Source organism: Megascapheus bottae, chromosome 30, assembly GCF_031878675.1.
Source record: "Megascapheus bottae isolate mThoBot1 chromosome 30, mThoBot2.hap1, whole genome shotgun sequence".
Lineage (NCBI taxonomy): Eukaryota > Metazoa > Chordata > Mammalia > Rodentia > Geomyidae > Megascapheus > Megascapheus bottae.
The window spans coordinates 4,381,596-4,400,522 of NC_143538.1; the positions used below are offsets into that span (position 1 = coordinate 4,381,596).

At 52.8% G+C, this 18,927-nt stretch overlaps 1 protein-coding gene across 1 annotated transcript in view; it reads right to left on the reverse strand.

The window, feature by feature from the left end:
- Coro2b (coronin 2B) overlaps positions 1 to 17,210 on the reverse strand; it is a 29,336-nt gene extending 12,126 nt beyond the window's left edge. The window contains exons 1-3 of the mRNA XM_090321728.1: positions 17,072 to 17,210; positions 15,655 to 15,855; positions 2,958 to 3,074 (exon numbers count right to left, since the gene is read on the reverse strand). Of these exons, the coding sequence (XP_090177854.1) occupies positions 2,958 to 3,074; positions 15,655 to 15,855; positions 17,072 to 17,128 (375 nt within the window). The 5' untranslated portion in view covers positions 17,129 to 17,210. The remainder of the gene's footprint in view (positions 1 to 2,957; positions 3,075 to 15,654; positions 15,856 to 17,071) is intronic.
- Positions 17,211 to 18,927: the final 1,717 nt, after the last annotated feature.

Sequence of the window (18,927 nt, forward strand, 5' to 3'; positions counted from 1 at the left end):
CCCCAAGACTTGGAGCAAGAGGCTTGGAAAGAGATGGCGCCCTTCCCTTGCCTGCCTGCTGCCTGCTGCCCTCCCTGGCTGCGGCAGAAGCTATAAAAAGCACAGCCAGGCAACAATAGGTGACATCATCTGGCTGGGAAGGGCTGGACTCTGACACACACACACACACACACACACACACACACACACACACCCCAGAGAGACTTATAGCCCCAAGTAACCCTCCGGGCCCCTGGAGAAAGGGGCTCAGGCAAGTAAGCTGGGCCGTGAGTGGGGGGTGGAGCATGTCACCCAGGGAGAGGTGATGGGGAGGAAAGACACCTCAGTGTCTTCTGCAGGCTCAGTGAGGGGCAGGTTCTGGGATAGGGAGAGGGGAGTCTCTGGGTTCCTTTGCTCTGTGTCCTCCCGACCTGGCATTCGAGGCACGGTGCCTGGAACATCTGGATAATATGTGGTACCATGTGGGATGCTGGACTGGGTCCAGGGAGGGAGCCCTGGAAGCCTAAATCTCAAGACAGAAAGGCCAGTAGAGGCCCCCTGCCCACCCTCTCCTAGGTCCCATCCCCCTTCAGCGACAATGTGGTGTACGTACTGAGTGAGGAATCTGGACGGGCGCCTTGGGCCTCGGTTTCCCCCTCTGTATAACCAGGGCTGCTGGGAGTTACCTAAGTCACTCTCTAAGTGATTTCACCTTTCCAGAACAGCTGGGCTCTGGCCTTGGGGACTGCCGGCTTCCTTGTCAAGGCCCTAGGCCTTCTGGGCAGGAGCAGAGCAGACACCTGAGGCTCCAGTGGGGATTTGGGCCCGGGCTTCTGGAGCAGCTGGCCTGGCAGGTGTGGGGAGAGCTTAGCTGCTCCCTGAGCCAGCCTTAATCTCCTCTCTGGATCAGCAGCTCTAGCACCTCCTGCCCTGAGCCAGTCCTTCTCCTCCCTTTCTCCAAGCCACGCCCTCCCCTGGGAGCTACCCCCTCCCAGAGGGCCTGGCCCCCTCTCTCCCTTCTGATGCAGATTCCAGTCCCTCTCCAGAGCACTCCAGCAAGCTCAGGTCCCGTCTACCCCGCAAAGAGTTCTACCACTTAAGCCTCAATACCACTTCCAGCATTTTTGAGGCATCAGGCAGAGAGCTAAGGACAATTCTCATTATTACTGCTTCAGAGAGAACAAAATCAAGGGCCAGAGAGGTTAGGTCACACGCCCTCAGCCACCCAGCTGGGAAGCTTCCAGATTCTGCAGTTGAGCTCCTTCTGGACTCCAGCAGTCAGGAGGGCACCGAGCAGTGTGTGCAACACAAGGGACTTGCTTAGCCCCCGTGAACAGGGCAGAGCCTTACGCCTGTGTGAGCACATATGCCCTCGACAGCTTGCTCATTCCCTGGGGTCCCAAATTTCCAGGCTCCCCTCAAATAAAAGAAGGGTCTATTGAGAACCAGGTAAGTCCATTATGAATTGTGACTTGAGGAGGAGACAAGGGAAACAGCAACCCCAAGGGCTGTACCCTAAACTCTTCCAGAGGGACCTGCTCTTTTCTTCCCCAGCTAGGACACCTGCTGGCCCCGCAAGGACCCAGAGAGGAGGAGCAGCCAAGAACCCAAGTCCATGGGAAACACAAATTCTTCTCTGGTCCAATGGTAAGACAGGCCTGCTTCTAACCCTTGATGGGGCCTCCTGGTCACCAGTCCTCTAGGGGCCTAAGTGAGTCCTGAGTTTCAAGGGTGTTTGCTGCCTGCTGGCAGGTGACAGTGCTTCACAGCTCCGTGAACCGGATGGAGAAATCTGTGCTGCACCCCTGGGCTCCTTGCAGCTGGAGAGGAAGGTGGGTCGTGCCTCACCTCTCTTCTCTCCAGTTGAGTCCTGTCCTTTTCTGAGCTCACCGCTGGGCTCTTCAGCCCACACCACTTGTCTGTCTCTTTCCCAGCTCCATCATTTTGGCCTAGTACCTATTCTCCAATCATGATTCTCCAACCTGAATAGCTGGGATCACAGACTTGCACCAGACCCTGCCCCGAGGGAGACTCCACTGTCAGTCTCTTTCAATTATTGACTCACTCATCCTTTCATGTTTATCAACCCATCTACCAACAAATCTAGTTACCTTTCCTTTTATTCACCATCATCTATACATCCATTAATCCATCCATCCATTCACTCATCCATCCACCCATCCATCCATTCTCCCACCATTCATCCATCCATTCATCCATCAATTCATCTATCCACCATCCATTAATCTACCCTATTCATCCATCCATCCATCCATCCATCCATCCATCCATCCATCCATCCATCCACATATCTATATATCCATCCATTAATCTACCCTCTACCCTATTTACCCATCCATCTATCCGTTAATTTACCCTCTACCTATTTACCCCTCCATCCATGCATTAATCTACCCTCTACCCATCTAGCCATCAATCCATTAATCTACCTATGCTCATCCATCCATCCATCCACCTACCCATCAATCTATCCACATATTCGTCCATTCATCTACCCTTTAACTATTTATCCATCCATCCATCCATTAATTTACCCTCTACCTACTTACCCCTCCCTCTATCCATTAATCTATTGGAAGTTTGGCCAGAAACCTGGTGGCTACCGAAGCTTTGCTGACCTGCAACCCCCCAATCCTTGAATAACCATGAGAGCCAGTGGTGCCTAAGGGAGGGACAGACCCTGCCCGATGCCCTCTGCTTCCTTCCCTTCCTCCCCCCACCCTCCCTCTGCCCTGAGTCACTGATCACAGCCAGGCCTGAATCACACACCTGAGGCTTTTTTGGTTGTAATTCTCACCTTCACTGTCACACTTCTAAACCCAAGCACACCAAAAACACCAGGTGTGCCCAGTGCTTCATAGGTTGATTTCTCTTCCCATCCTCCCACAGGCTAACTGGGAGGGCAAAGGAGAGGATGGAGCAGGGCGGAGAGGAGGGGCGTGCAGGTCCTCACTCACCGACGTGTCCTCAGAGCAGGAGGCGATGATGTTGTCAATAAAGGGGTTCCACTTGACATCCAGCACATTCCCCTGGTGGCCACACACCTTGGGGTAGTTGGGCTCGATCCTGCCTGTCTGCCAAGTAGAAAAAGGGGGAGAGGGGGAGAGGCGGGGTTGAAAAACGGCCTCAGAATGGCCCTGCAAGGGTAAGCTTTTCCCTGGGCTTTGCAGATGGGGTAGGGTCCGCCTGTAGCCTCCCTTTCTTTCTGTGTCCTGAAAAGAAATATCACAGGGTGCCCTGGCTGCTTCTGGACCCTGTTCCCTGGTGCCCCAGTGGACCTTGGGTGTTTACAGCCTCATAAACATGCGGAAGTCCTGCCTAAACACCAAAAGAAACCGCCGCCATCCTGAGTTCCTCACACCCCAGCCTGCCCCTGAGATTCACATGCACAGCTACATCTTCCTGTGGTATCACCCCCAGTATCTCTTGAGCTGCGGGAATCACACGTCCACCTTGTAGCCTTGGGGAAATGTCAACAAACTTCTTGGAAGTGTTTCCTCATTTCTCTTTTCTTTTTTCTTTTCCTTCTTCTTCTTGTTGGTTGTGGGGCTTGGTTGGGCCCTGTCCCTGAGCTCTGCAGCTCAAGGCTAGCACTCTACCACGTTGAGCCTCAGAGCATTTTCTGTTTTTTCTGATGGTTAATTGGATTCCTGAATAGTTCTAAGATGCTTCTCTCCAAGAAACACTCACCAACAAAGCACATCCATCCTAACGCTGGTAAACTTGAAAAAAAAATGCCATGTTTATAGTTTTGTCTTGTTTTGTTTTTGGTGTGTATGTATGTATGTATGCCAGTTCTAGGGCTTGAACTCAGGACCTAGACCCTGTCTTGAAGTTCTTCTGCTAATACTTGAGCCACAGCTCCACTTCTGGCTTTTCAGTTGTTAATTATCGAGCAAGAGTCTCACTGACATTCTCACCCAGACCGGCTCTGAACTGTGATCCTCAGATCTCAGACTCCTGAACAGCTAGGACTACAGGCGTGAACCAGGGGTACTCTGCTATAATTATGCTGGATGTAAAAATGAAAGAAGAAGCAAGGAAAATCCCCATGTCAGATGTTCTAAAAGAAGCTTATCTTGGGTTAGTAAAATACATGAGGTCCAAGCCAAGAGAAAAGATCTGTGCAAGTGAATGAAACTGTCTCACTGCAAGCAGGGTCGAACTATGGGCCTGAGGTTGGCAAGTGTAGGGTACAGCTGCCTTGATGTAGTGGGTCGGGGCTCTGAACCCTAACCAGGGTTTATCTACACCCACAGAACCTTTGGAAGATGAGCCTGTTTCCAAACAACCCACACTGCAGTTTCTGCTTCCTAGAATTCTACCATGCCTGCAGAACTGATTTTGTGCACAGAAGCAAAACCTCCTCTTACCTGGAGAAACAGCTTTGCACGGCAGAAAACACATGCCAAGCAGGAGGCAGGGTCCTGAGCTCACCAGCTGGGTGACCTTGAACATAGCCCTGGGCTATGTTCTCTGGGTTTCCCAGACCCCTAGGCCCTGATCCGATGCCTCTTGTGACTGCCCTGTGTGGGGTACATGAGACTCACCGTTCCCAGGAGGACCCCAGGACCCACAGATTCCCTGAGAGAAAGACCAGATCATAAGCCCGGCAGTAGCTAGGAGCAAGGGAACAGTGGAGATCAGAGATGCCCGACTAGAGCTTAGAGCACTCCCTGAGCTGGTCCTGCAGGACGGGGGTGAGACTGCAGGCCGATCCGGGGATGGAGTCCAACAACCCAAGTGGGACCTCCCACGAGGCAGGGGGCAGCTGGGATGGCAAGTCTTTTAACTTCCTGTCTCTCCTCCCTGGCCCCCTGCTCTCCCTTCTTGGCCAAGCCCTAAGTAAAGTGAGGTGCGTCAGTTTGTTAACACACTCAGAACCTTGACAACCCCTCAGTGAGTCCTGAGCTGCACAGGAGGAAAAGGAGGCCCAGGGAAGTTCTGGGGTTTGTGTGACATCACCAGGCAGAAAGCTGCCCTCGGATCTTCCCTGTCTCCACCCATCTGGCAGGGCTGGCAACCTTCCATCGCCTAATCTGCTCCTGATAATGCCAATCCCCCAGGCAGGCCCCCCTTCCCCACCTGGTTCTCCAGCACGACAGGTTGGCAGCCAAGGGGAGCACTTCCCTGCTTGACTGGTGACAGATCTGAGTCCTAGATCCAGTGACTGCCAGGCCCGAGGCCACACTACATAGCACAGAGGGGATCACATTGTGCCAGGCCCTGGAAGGGGTGCAGGTTACACCAAGTGCGTGAGGACCCCTGCATCCTGAGCTGAAGACCCCAGGACATGGATGGCCAGGCCTGTTCTCAGGCTGTCCCTCACTTCTGGAAGAACCATGAACTCCTGCAGACCCGGTGTCCCTGCATGGAGGGGGGCTCCCAAGCCCACAGCCCCATGACACAGAGCGGCTCTGGCTCTCTGCTGCCTTCATGCTGCTGTTGAGGACAAATGTGGCTGTCATGTGCAGGGGTCCAAAGCCAAGTGCTGGTTCACTCAGTGACCCCGGTCTCGCAGGGAGGCATGTCGTACCCTGTCCCTCCTATACACACCAACGTGGAGCCAACCAGGTCAGTGAACCAAGGAGCAAAGGTGGAACTCCAGCTCTGTCTTATTTGTGAATGAGAATGTGCACTGGGAAGGAAGCGGGGGAGAGGGGGGGCTGGCCTCCGGGGAGGCCTGACCTCTGCCTGGGAAAGGCAGGAAGCCCAGCCCAGCCTTGTCTGCCACAGCTGTGGAGAAATCAGAGCCAGTTGAGCCAAGGGTCATGCTCTGCCCCCACTCAACCACAGAGGGGATCAGAAGGAGTAAAGGAAAGGAGGGGGAAATGCCAGCAAGCAGAGACAGAAGACACTCTACAGAGCAGGGCTGTGTCATGAACAAGAGGGCAGGGGATGGCCCAGAGAGGACAGCTTCCCAGCCCCAAGCCACGGTGATTTCCTTCCTGCCTGAAGACTTTGAAGGTGGCTCCCAAATGAGCTTTTCTCTCCACGCACATCCTAGAGGTTGGGGTAGAGCAGAGCATTCTTCTGCCATCTGCCAGCTCCTCCTCCACCTGCCAACTCCTCCTCCATCCTCCAGCTCCCCCTCCTCCCATCCTCCTTCATCACTGGCTCCTCTTCCACCCACCAGGTCCTCCTCCCTGTCCTCCCCATGCCCCACCCCCCAGCTCTTTCTCCACCACTAGCTCTTCCTCCATCCTCCAGCTCCTCCCATACCCACCAGCTCCTCCTCCTCCATCAGTTCCTCCACCAGCTTTCCCAGAATAGCTGCCTCCTGCCAGGGAGGAAATGATTGCTCTGTGAGGCCAGTACAGGCCAGCTAGGGCGCAACCTCCCACCCTCGGCCATTACAGGCCAGGCAGGACTCAGCACCTGGGCCCACTGAGCCACACTCCTGCCATCCATGGGCTTTATGTTGGCACCAGAAGCCTTGGCAACCTGGCATTTGGCTAACTGGGAGCAAACAGGGCACCTGTAAGTGCAGCCATTTGCAGTGAAGGGAGGCTGTGGAGGTACAATAGCTATCCTGGGGAGACAGGAGGGGCCTGGGATCACAGTCCTACAGGCTCTGTTAAAAACATAGCTGTTAGGCTACCTCCACGCCCACAGGGGTTCTCAAGATCCCTGGCCAGCATAAGGCGTCTGCCAGCATGGGGACCAGCTTGAGTGTTAGGGGCCTAAGTTCCTGCCCTGCCTGCTGCACAGGGACCACGTGTGGAGGCGTCTAGTGCAGGGTTCATGGGCAGTGCTGGTTCTGCTGGCCATTAAAACTGGCCTCTCGCCTTTGCCACACAGTCCTGACAGCTTAGGAAAAAGACACTAGAAAGTTGAAAGCCAAGATGGGAAGAGGGAGGAGGAGACAAAAAGGACAAGGAAGAAGAAGCCCAGCTCAAAGTCAAGGCTCTTGGTGGGTTCGTGTAGCTCATGTGGATCACGGAACTGTGTGTGTGTGCGCAATGCTGATTGGACCAGAAAAAAGCATCTAATTCAAGCTGAGCCAATCAGATTCCCAGATCTGTCGCTGCTCCACATTCTTACTCATACGCACAGCTGATTGGACGAGGGCAAACATTTAACTGAAACTGAGCCAATCCGCTCGCTCACCACCCTATTTAAAGTTCTGCTGCTCCTCTATCCTCCCACACCCTATCCTGCTTTATTTCTCCTCTTAGCATGAACTGGCCTTCTATTAGGGTTTGAGGTAGCAGCTGATTTATTATTAGGATGTGGCCAGGAACACTAGGGTAGACAGAGCATGGCACTTGGTAAATATCTAGGGTCACCATGTGAGCTTCATAGCAAGATATGCATAGCAGCTAGCATTTACAGAGAATCTGCTAGGTGTTGCAATGTTCTGCATATGTCACCTCATCCCCTTTCTTTCTGTCTCTCAGTACTTCTGTCTCTGTTTCTTTGTCTCTCTCTTCTTACAAGGGCTTGAATTCAGAGACTTGCACTTGCTTGGCTTTCTTTCTCAGCTCTGCTTTTTTGCTGGTTATTCTGAAGACAAAATCTTAAAGGACTTTTCTGGCTAAGCTGGCTTTGAACTCTGATCCTCTAGATCTCAGCCTCCTGAGTAGCTAGGAATACAAACATGGGCCACCAGCACCTGGTTTCTTGTCTCTGTTAGGGATGACTGGCTCAAACTCAGGAGCAGCAGGGAGAATTCATAGTTAAGGTCACACAGGGCTGAGTAGGTCCTGGTTTTATGGTTTATAGACATACTTACTGAGTGGGGTTATTTGTGCCTCATATCCCCTTGGGGAGGCATTCTCTTATTATTTGTTTATATTATAATTATTTCAATTTTAAACCTGAGGCAGGCTCAGAAAGATTGCGAACTTGGTCAACATCGCACAGCAAACAAAAAGGCAGAGCTAAGACTAGACTGTACTGCTGAATCCCTCAGTTGCTTACAGACACCAGAGATGACAGGAACAGTCCTGTCCTTGGAAGTTTGCTCTCCCTAGGAAGGGCTGGGAGAAGGGCAGATCCAAGGGCCTGAGTAGCTGCTGACCTGGGTGGGAGACAGGAAGTGAACACTGGCCCTTCCCAGCCCTGGCATTCCTGTGAAGTCTCTACAAGCCATCGCGGAGGGCACCCGGGACTTGCTGCAGGGGTACAAACACCCGTTCATGCTAGACTGGAGGCTCTTCCACTGCGGCCGCTTTCCTCGCATTACCTTCTGCTCTATTTCCCAATTAAAGCGTGGCTCACAGAGCTGAGGACAGTGTAAGTTCTTCCAGCCCTTGGGGGGTGACGGCATGAAAGGCACAGGGCAGGCCCTGGATTTCCTCCTTCTTCTCCTTCACTGACCTTTACGAAGGGTTCCATCTCTCCCCACTATAAACAAACACTGTGAAAGAGCCTTTCCTTTGGTGTTCCACCTTGCTGCTTGTCACGTGCAGAGCAGAGAGGGCACAAGGAAGACAGTCTTGGTTGTCGTCAGTTATTCCCAGGGGGCTCCAGGACTTCAATAATGGCAGAACTCAACCAGGTGGCTCACCATCCTAGCCACTCAGGAGGCTGAGATGTGAGGATCTCGGTTCAAAACCATCCCATATGGGAAAGCCCATGAGAGTCTTATCTCCAATTGACCATCAGAAAACCAGAAGTAGCCGGGCGTGGTGGTTCACACCTGTAATCCTAGCTACTCAGGAGGCTGAGATCTGAGGATCACCGTTCAAAGTCAGCCCGGGCACTAAAGACTGTGAGACTCTTATCTCTGATTAACCACTAGAAAACCAGAAGTGGTGCTGTGGCTCAAGGGATAGGATGGTGGCCTTGAGCTGAAGAGCTCAGGGACAGTGCCCAGGCCCAGAGTTCCAGCTCCACGACCAACAAAAAAAGAAAGAAAAAGAACACCAGAAGTGGTGTTGTGCTTCAATGTAGTTGAGCACTGGTCTTGAGCAAAAGAGCTCAGGTATAGCACCCAGGCCCTGAGTTCAAGCCCCATGACCAATAACAACAACAATATTAACAATAATAACAGGTCTTAAGAGAAAGAACATGCCTGATGGAGGAGAGAGAAGAAACGGGATAAAGGCCAGGCACTCAGGAGGCTGAGACCTAGAGGATGGAGGCCTGAAGTCTGCAGAAAAATCAATGAGACTCCATCCCTAACTAGCAAAATGCCAGCTGAAGGCATGGCTCAAGTAGTAGAACACCAGCAAAGCTTGCTCACTCAAGCTGCATAAGTGCCAGACCCATGAAACAGAATGAAGTAGCTGGGATATAAACTCCCAAACTTAAAAAATTGTCAGTCCTGGGCCTTGAACTCAGGGCCTGAGCACTGTCCTTAGGCTTTCTCAAGGCTAGAGCTCTACCACTTGAGCCATAGCACCACTTCTGTTTTGTTTTTTTTTTCTATGTAGGTGGTACCGAGGAATCTGGGTCTTTGTGCATGCTAGGCAAGCACTCTACCACGAGACTAAACTCCCAGCCCCCTCCCAATATTTTGTGTGTTGGTTTTTATTTATTTTTTGAGATAAGGTCTCACTATGCAGCCCAATCTGACCTTAAACTCTGATCCTTCAGCCTCAGTCTCCCGAGTACAGCAATTATAGAGGTGCACAACTATTCCTGAGGCTAACCACATTGCTATTCTTATTATTGATGTTATTCTTATCATTAACATGTATTATTCTGTGGTGCCACAGGAGGTTGGGCTGGGTCTCTTGCCAGGCAAGCCCTCCATCACGAAGCCACACCCCAGCCCTCAGGGCCAGCTCTGACCTTGGACTTGACCCTCTCTGGAAGTCCGTGTTCTTCATGCTGCACCTGAGTGGCCTCCACCAGGAGCCCCTCGAGTAGTCCAGCCCCTCATCAGCACAGCAGGGCAGGCAGACACCAGTGTACAATCCCTCGGTCAACATGGCCCAGCGGTCAGGCTGGCAGCTCCTGCTCACAGGAGGGTGGGTAGTCCCAGAGGACTCCTCCCACCCCATTACGGATCCACCCACCTTCCTGGAAGTGTGTCAACCCTACCCAGAGCCCCAGCAGAGCAGCCTGTGCTGGCATCCACAGGGAGGCTGCACTGCTCACCTCTACCAGCAGAGGGAGGCAGTGTGCCAGTCAGTTACAGGGGACTTGTAGGTGGAGGAAATTTCACAGTCAAACTTCCCAGGGCTGAGCAGCCAGAGGCAGCGTCTCCTGGGGCAGGGTTGCCAGGGGCAGAGGCTCTTGAGCACTCTGAGTTAGCAGGCTCACAGCTGTGCCCAACGCATGCAGGGTTGTTTTGGTCTGGTCTTTTTTTTCAGTACTTAGAACACAGATCCTCCAGGCTCTGGTAGTCAAGCCAAGCCTTCCCGTCCTTTTAACTTTCAGCTACTTTGGAAGATAGGGTTTCCTGCTAATCTTGTCCAGCAGCTTTAAATGACAATCCTCCTACCTCCACCTCCGGACTGGTTGAGATTTCAGGCCTGCGCTACCTGGCTTGACAAGATAAGTCTTTATACTGAGATGAAACTTTGCCTTACACTAAGACCCAGCTACCTTCTCCCCTTAATTTTCTTTCTGCCTGTCCTGTGTTTCTGGGGTCGCTTTTTGAAGCCCTCCCGCCCCCGGCTCTGAGGAGTGGCTGCCCCTTCTGTTCTGGGTAGGAGGTCTTGTTTCTTATTATGGGAGGATGGGCAGGATCTTGGCAGATACTCAGGCTGACACTCCAAGTGGCCTCCTTCACAGCCCCTGTGGAGGGCACACGTAGTGGTGGGGGTGGGGAAACATGCACCTCGCCTCTGGTGGCATTTTCGGGATTCCTGGACCTCCTTCCTCAGGTCGTGGCCACAACCTGGTCACTGGGACCTCTTTCCCTGCAGAGGCTTCAGGACTCAGGTGGGGGCAGGGAGATGAGTGGACAGTCAGTAGGCTTTTCCTGGCCAATCCCTTCCCCCAGGTGGCTGCCTGGTCTGGGCCTCTTCCACGGCCCCCCCCCTCCCCCCCCCCCCCCCCCCCCCCCCCCCGTGGGCTCCAGCCTGTGAAGGCAGGAAGGAGGCACAGATGGCAGGCGGGAACCCAGCCCCCAGCCAGGCTCACCCAGCTGTCGCTTTGGAAAGTGCACTGCATGGCGGCTCCCTAGCTCCTTGAAGACTGGGAGCAGGCCAGCCTGGTCCCAGCTGTTCCGGCTCGCTGGTCCAAGGCGCCTGAAGGCCCAGCTCCCGGGGGAGGAGGCCCACAGACCCCAGAATGTCAGTGCCCGCGAGGCCAGGCCAATGGCTCCTTTTACAGATGGGCAAAGTGAGGCTCAGAAGAGTAGAGGCACCTGCCTGATGTCACAGTGAATTTACAATTTGGGGGTGCTCAAGCCAGCTGCACAGCCCCTCTCAGCCAGCCTGCAGCCCATGCTGATTTTACCTCTGGTTCTGCCTTTGATTTTGGATGTGGGGTCTTGACCCTGAGGGTTTTTTTTCAGATCTGCAGCACAAAGGAAGAAATTTGCAACATTGTCACACCAGCCTTAAGTGACATCTCATAGAACCTGCAACATCTTCATCAATAGACCTTGGGCTCCGGGAAGTTTTGAGTTCTCTTCTGTTGTGGCATCCTCAAAAGTACTACTTATATTCAGAAAATTAATTATTTGTGAGAGCCCCACTTGATTATGCTACCCACTGCACTAAAGCAAAGGCACTTATGATATTAGTACAATCGCAGTCCACTTCCTGATAATTGAATTTCAACACAATCAGGCTCTTTTGTTCATATATTTGATTTCTGTACTTACAAACTTTATAAAGGGGCCAATGGGCCAGGTACATTGGGTTTTACCTATAAGCCTAGTTACGAGGGAAGTCACAGGCAGGAGAATTGTGGTCCGGGTTCTTGCTTTCTTTGGTTCTCCATATCTCCTTCTGTAAATTTCTGAGTTCTGAGCACTGTTTCCTCTCCCTGAGTACCTGACGACCCACTTAGAAACTTAGGCACAGGTTGCTTAGCAACTAAAAATCAAGGTCTGGGCTGAGAATGGAGCACAGAGAGGCCTGGCGATGCCACAGAGCAGCTCTTGTTTCCTGAGGCCCTGGAAACTCTGAACAATCCTCCCCCCATCCCCATCACAGGCCACCAGCCTCCCCCTTCCACTCCCCTTTAAGCACCAAAGGGTGGGATAGGGGTTGGGACAAGCGGAGGCCATCAGAAATGGCAGTGGCACTGCAGGACTGGACCAAGCCTGGGGTTTCTCAGGCCAGACACATAGGAAGCCATTGTTGTAGAAGCTGTTGGAAAAGGACCTGGGTAGGGGTCGTTCTGAGCCAAGGCCTCAGACACTATCCGGACTAGGAGATGCTCTGTTTCAAGACAGGTGATTAAGTCCCAGTCTTTTTTTTTTTTTTCCTTTTTTTCCATATATATTTTTTTGTAATTAATAGAAAGGTTACATTATAGTCACCAGATAGGAGGTGCATTACTTCACAAACATTGATACCCTTTCTCGTGTCTTGGTCCCCATTTCCTCCCCCCACCCCCACCCTAAGTCCCAGTCTTAATGTCCCTCAGGTACCCTATGTCATGTCTGTGCCCTGGAGCACTGGGGTCAGGGCCCATGTAGGGCAGGGGTCCCTAGCGCGGGCCCCGTGGGGTTCCAGAGTGTCTGCCGTCTGTCTCCCAGGCCTGGGGTGACAGGCCCCACTCTGCATTGAAGTTCCATGAGCAATGCAGGGGTCTCCTCAGACCTGGCTGTGAAGCTAACCCAGGGCAGGGAGCATTGACGACAGGGGTTCTGCTCTCCGAAATGGAAGCGTGGCATTCCTAGAAGGAGCCAGCAAGTGCACAGCAAGCAAGCTGGCCTGGCATCCGTCTCCTTTCACAGGCCAGGATTTGTCCTGGTACAACCAGGTGATGTAGATACAGCTGGCCCTCCCTGATAACTATGTCCCCAGCAGAAACATTCCAATCTCCATTCTGCTGGAAAGTGGCTGGGTGAGGCTATCTGCTGGAAGGTGGGTTTCAGGCTGTGCCAGGCTGTCTCTCAGTGCTTTCACATACAGCACCTTAGTTAATCACTGGAGAACGCTGAGAAAAAGCACTCTGATTATTTTGCAAATGGGGAAACTGAGGCACAGGGTGGTTTGAGACTTTAGAAGGAAAAGGGGGAGAAGATGGAAGGGACTGGCTAACTGCTTATGTCCAGGCTGGAGTCTGGGACAGCATCAGGATACAGCCCGGATTTAGAGTTCTAAGCTCCCAGGCTGGCTTTTCTAGAAGGAGAGGAATGCAGACTGTTGCTGAGGGGAAGGTTGGCTGTCCAGGCTTCCTTGGTACCCATTAGCTAATACTGCATCCCTAGCCCTGGGACCCCCAAATCAGGGGAAGCCGGACCCCATGCAATGGAAGTAAAACAAGGGAATCACGCTTGATTTCTGCTGAACCATCTGCCTTTGCTTTTCTCAAAAAAATAAGCAGCCATTCTTCCAAAAAAGGGAAAAAGCACAGAGCAAGGCTGTCAATCAGCTTGTCTCAGACAAACTGAATAAAGTAGTCCTGACTTTCTCTCACTCTCTTTCTCTCTCTACTCTCCCTCTCCGCGGCCCCCCCCCCCCGTCACTTACTGTACTGCCTGTCACTGGCTTTGAGATGCAAATTACACCAAGCGGAAGGCAGCTTGCAGAACAAAGAGCAATTGAAGAAAGATCTGAAAAATGGATTTAGGAAAGACTGAATTCCCTGTGAGAGGGGAGAGCTGGGGCTTTTTAGGATGGGGGGAAGCAGAGAAGGCACTCATGGCTGTTGAGGAGGGCTGAAGGCCCGAATGGGAGTGAAAGTTCCGGATGGAAGGAAGTCCAGTTTTGTGACATCCTGGGTACGGAGCGGGGCTATCTCTCACCCTTCTTCTTAGTGTGGAGCCTCGGCCACACTGGGAGATGGAGGCCACTGGCTTCCAGATGTGACTCCACAGTGAGAAAAGCTGAGACAGCAGGCCATAATGACTCCTGGGCTTGGGTCACAGCCATGCGGCTGGCACATCCAAGGGTCAAGGTCACTGACCCTAAAGAAGTGTGCCCACCCCACTGGGAAGTGGGCAGGTGAACAGCTAGGAGAGTCCCGAATTCTACTTCTCCTCTGTCAATCATGGGCTGTGCAGCTTCTAAGAAGTCTTGACTTCTCTGAGCCTCTCATTCTTGCCCCCACACCCATCAGTACTCCCTCTCCGGTCTTCTCAGCCTGGCGCTAGAGCCTCAGGCTGCAGGAATAGGGCAGAGTACCCAGGGAAACCTGTAGCTAACGAGGCCTCTGGGCATGGTGCCTGGCATCTCACACCTTCCTCTGGCCCCTTCAGCTGTGCCAGGAAATCAGGGTGCTGATTGCACCCCATCTGTAGCTTAATGTTCTCTCCAGAGAGGCAGAGCCCAGAGCTGAATGCTAACTAGGAAAAAACCAGGCTCCAGCCTTCACAGCAGCAGCCTGAACAAGCACTGAAGACAAGCTCCCTCCTTCAGGATCAGCTGCTGGCAGCCGGACTGAGGTACCAGCCGGATTCCTGAAATGAAAGGCCAACAGTCCAGCTCCTGCACTGACCAGTGAACTGACCTCAGATCTAGATCCTGCATGCCTCTGCAGCCTCCATTTCTCCCAGTGGAGGAGGGAGGATCAGAGGATGGGGGGGGATGGATGGCTGGACTGGGGGGAGTGTCCCCAGACCTCTGGGTAGGGCTGTGCCCTAGAGACTTCAAAATCCTACAAGCTGGAGTCCTAGCAAACTGGCTTTGAGGGAATCAGGGGTGGGGTGGGGAGGGGTTCCTGAAAAAGTCTAGGTCTCTTAGAATGTGAGGCCTTGGGCAGGGGTGACGGGCAGGAAAGGAAGAGAGGAGTAGGGAGGGATTTTATGGTTGTTGTTGGGATTTTGTTGTTGTTGTTTGTTTGTTTTGCCAGTCCTGGGGATTGAACTCAGGGCCTGGGCACTGTCCCTGAGCTTTCTTAAGGCTAACGTTCTACTGCTTCAGCCACAGCACCACTTCTAACTTTTTCTGTGTATGTGTGAGGAGTCAAACACTGGGCTTTGTGCATGCCAGGCAAGCACTCTACCACTAGGCCACACTCCGGGCCCTGTTGTTGCTGTTTGTTTGTTTTTGTTCTTGTTTTTTTAAAGAACACCAAAGGAGACATTTTCCTGCCGGTTGCCGAGGGCAGAGTGTGAGGCTGGAGAGAATTATCGCCCATTCACCACTCCTCACCAACGAACGAGGCCCGATCAAGGACGCTTCGAGAAGTGGCCAATGTCTTTTTAGTGTGTTCACCAAGGCACAAAACTCTTACAGGGAGATTTCTGTCAGATGGCGGGAAACTGAAGATAAAAATGACCTCCCCCTTCCTAGAAACGGACCTCCAGCGGGGGGCGGAGGGGGGGGCAGCTCCTTCCTCCTCCTGCTGGATAAACAGAGAGCCAGAACACGGCAGCCATGGTGTCTTAACCTTGCCCCTTCTTGACCGCTCTGTGGGGTGTTAGCGCAAGCAGGACTCCCAACAGCCTTGGCCTTCTCCTTCCTACACCCATGCCCTCACCAGCCATGCCAGGTCTTGTCCTCAGGGTCAGCTATGCCCTCTGGTCGGGAGGAGACTGCAGATCCTGGGGCAGAGACTGTCCCTGGAACCCCCGGGGACGCTGTGGAGAGCTGTGCCCAGCTCCTGGCTCTCAGCGGAGCTCAGGCCTCCTACCTGCTCCAGCGGAATAACCAGGAAGGAGCCGCCCCCTGCGCTCTCCGTGACAATAGCCAGGAAGCGGGCGTTGACGGCACAGAAGTGGTTGTCGTGCACGTTCTTGGTGATGGGGACGCCATCGAAGCAGTGCTCCCGGTTGGCCACCTTCCCGTAGACATTCCGGAACTTGGAGCTGCGGTACTGCGGACGCCAGGACATCTGTGAGGGGTGAGGGAGACATGCGTCAGGCCAGCCACCGCACTGGGCACTGAGGCCAGGGATGCAGAGGTGAGCCGGGTGTGCCCAGGACATGGCAGGGACAGGCCTTCTGCAGGACGTAGGAGGGAAGCACATTTATACATTTCCTGCTTTAGGTCCACACGCTCAGCTACCTTCCAGAAAGTGTGTGGTCCTAACGTGCCTTTTAACAGAAAAACTACAGGACACCTGCAGGACAAACAGGTGACCCATGTAGGGCACACATGACATATGCGCGACACGTGTACGATGCATGGGATAACACGTGTGACACACTGGGGCAAATATATGACACGTGTAGGTCACATTTAGGACATTTTGCCCCAACACCTCGCCCAGGTCGAGGTGGCTCTCGGAGCCTCTCAGACCAGTGAGTACCAGATTGGGACACAGTTGTGCTCCCTACGAAGAAGGGAACACTGGTTGGAGCATCTGAGACAGAAAAGGAAGCTTCCATGGAAGGCTGTGAGCTTACCCCCCGCCCCAGAAAGGGTCAAGGGCACCTAGAACAATGAGTGGAACTACATGGCTGGAGCAAGAGAACAGATCTGGACAGAGATGTTGGATTCCCAAACTACCCCTGGACCTGCCACTCTCGCTGAAAGTGTACTGCCATCGTCCCTCCTTGTTCTGTAGGGTAGAGTCCTAACCTCAGATAACCGAGGAGTCACCTGGACACAGGGAGAGGGCTGTGCTGGGCTGTGCTGGGCTGGGCTGGGTCTCAGCAGCAGGAAGGGGCAGCAAGAGGCTCTGGCTTCTCTCTCTGGCTGTGGGTACAGTTCCTGGCATTCTCTGGCTAGGCCCTGGGCCACGTGGGTCTCCCTCTGAGAAAGGAGGCCTGGAAGGAAGCAGCTGCTATTTTATAGCTGAGGATCGTGGTGGCCTCTCAAGAAAAGGAAGTTGGCCTTTTCTTTCCTCTGGGATAATAACTATGTCTGTCCCACAAGGAAGTAAATTGCACCCTGTCCTCAGCGAGCAGAAATGGCCTATTGTATCCAGTATGTGATGACGAAATTTGCTTCTATAGAGGAATCACACAGGAAGAAAGCACACAAGCAGGGTTGCTTTTCTGGGGCTCAGGTGTGGGGAGCTCGTTTGTGGTTGTGTCCACACACAGGGGCTCGGGTACAGGGTGCTCATTCATGGCTGTGTCCACATGCAGGGGCTGGGAAGACACCTTGGCTGCCTGGCAGGTGTGGGCACGAATCCCAGGGGCTAACCCATCAGGGCACATGAAGCTCTCAGAGGAAGACTGGTACACTCCATTGCTTGGCGATGAGCTCTGGGCTGTGAGCCATGGAGGCCACCATCTGCCTTCTCCAGTCTCAAGGGCCTCTACATGTGAATCAGTGCTCCAGGTCTAGAATCCACAAGAGGTCAGGATGAGTGGGTGGGCCCGGGGCCTGTGCACCACATAAGACACCGGATAAACGTAAGTCTCCATGAGAGATGATTCCATCTCAGTCACCCACAGACGGACAAGAACTAGTCACTGGGACATCCTCCTTCTCTAAGCCAGCTTGGCTTTCCCACACCCAGGAAATCTAGATCTGCAGGAGAGACACAAACCCCGCAGCCCCCAGGGCCCAGTGAGTCCTCTGTAAATGGAGGGGTCTGACCTCCATTCCTCAGCAGACAAGCCCTGCCTATAAATACCTGGCCTCTGAGGAGGAATCTGCTCTTCAGACATCAGTGTGGCCTCCCAAGGTCAAATCTTGCTTTACCATTGTGCATGGGGCAAGGTGGGTGGGGGAGAGTTCACCAGTCTTCCTTGTTCTCCCCTCTCTCCCCACACTGGAATTAATATGCGGTCTAATAAAGGGTGACCCTCACCACAGGAGAGGGTCACCGCCTATTGACAGGTTATGAAATCAGAAATGAAGGCTGCCACAGCATTTAAAAATGATAATAATAATAATAACAATAAGAGGAGGAGGAGGAAGGCTTGACATGGCATCTGATACAGTCCTGGGGCTTGAATTCAGGGCCTTGGCACTGTCCCTGTGCTTCTTTCGCTCAAGGCTAGCCACTTGAGCCACAGCATCACTTCTAGATTTTTCTTTTTTTTGCCAGTCCATGGCTTGGGCTCAGGGCCTGAGCACTGTCCTTGGACTTTCTCAAGGCTTAGCACTCTACCACTTGAGCCTCAGCACCACTTCCAGCTTTTTTCAATGTATGTGGTACCGAGGAATCGAACCCGGGTCTTCATGCATGCTAGGCAAGCACTCTACCACTAGGCCAAACTCCCGGCCCCACTTCTAGATTTTTCTGTGTGTGTGGTATCGAGGAATAGAACCCAGGGCTTCACGTATGCTAGCCAGGCACTCACCACTAGGCCACACTCCCAGCCCTGACTTGGTTTTATAAAATACAACACATTGTGTGTGTGTGTGTATGTGTGTGTGTACAAGTGTACACTTGCTCGATGTAGCAAATGACATTTCTTCCCTCCCTCCCTCCCCCGTCTTTCTTTTAAAAGATGCGACTTGCTTGTCTTAGGTTGGGTGGATCGCTGACTCTGCCTTACCCGTCATGGGGAACTTCTTCAGATCAAGCTGAAGGCCCTGTCTTAGGTTGGTCAGAGAGCGTCCCCTCTTATCCCATCCTTGACTGCGATTCCTCTCGGGGGGGAATTCATCCATCTGGGGCTTAGATCTGCGGAGTTGTTCGATTGGTGACTGTTGCAGATGTGACCATTGGACGGCTACTGGCCATAGGTGTTGATTTGTTCCCAACCATAGCTTCAGTTGTCACTTTACTTAGAGTAGAAACAACAGCAGTTGGCTTGATATTGGCTGTTGGTGGATCTGAAGTGCTGGCAATTCCTCATTCTTCAGAAGCTGCAGTCGTTTTCAACGTGATCAGTCTCTGCTGTTCTGGGACCTTACTAGTAGGTTCTTGAGGCTCTTTTCTCTGCTCCAAGTGCCTCCCTTTATGATCTCGGAGTTCTCTCTCCAATCTACTGATTCGACCTTCTTAATGGGACTTAAGAGCTGTCATACAATCATCAAGTTCATTTTTTTTTGATCTAAC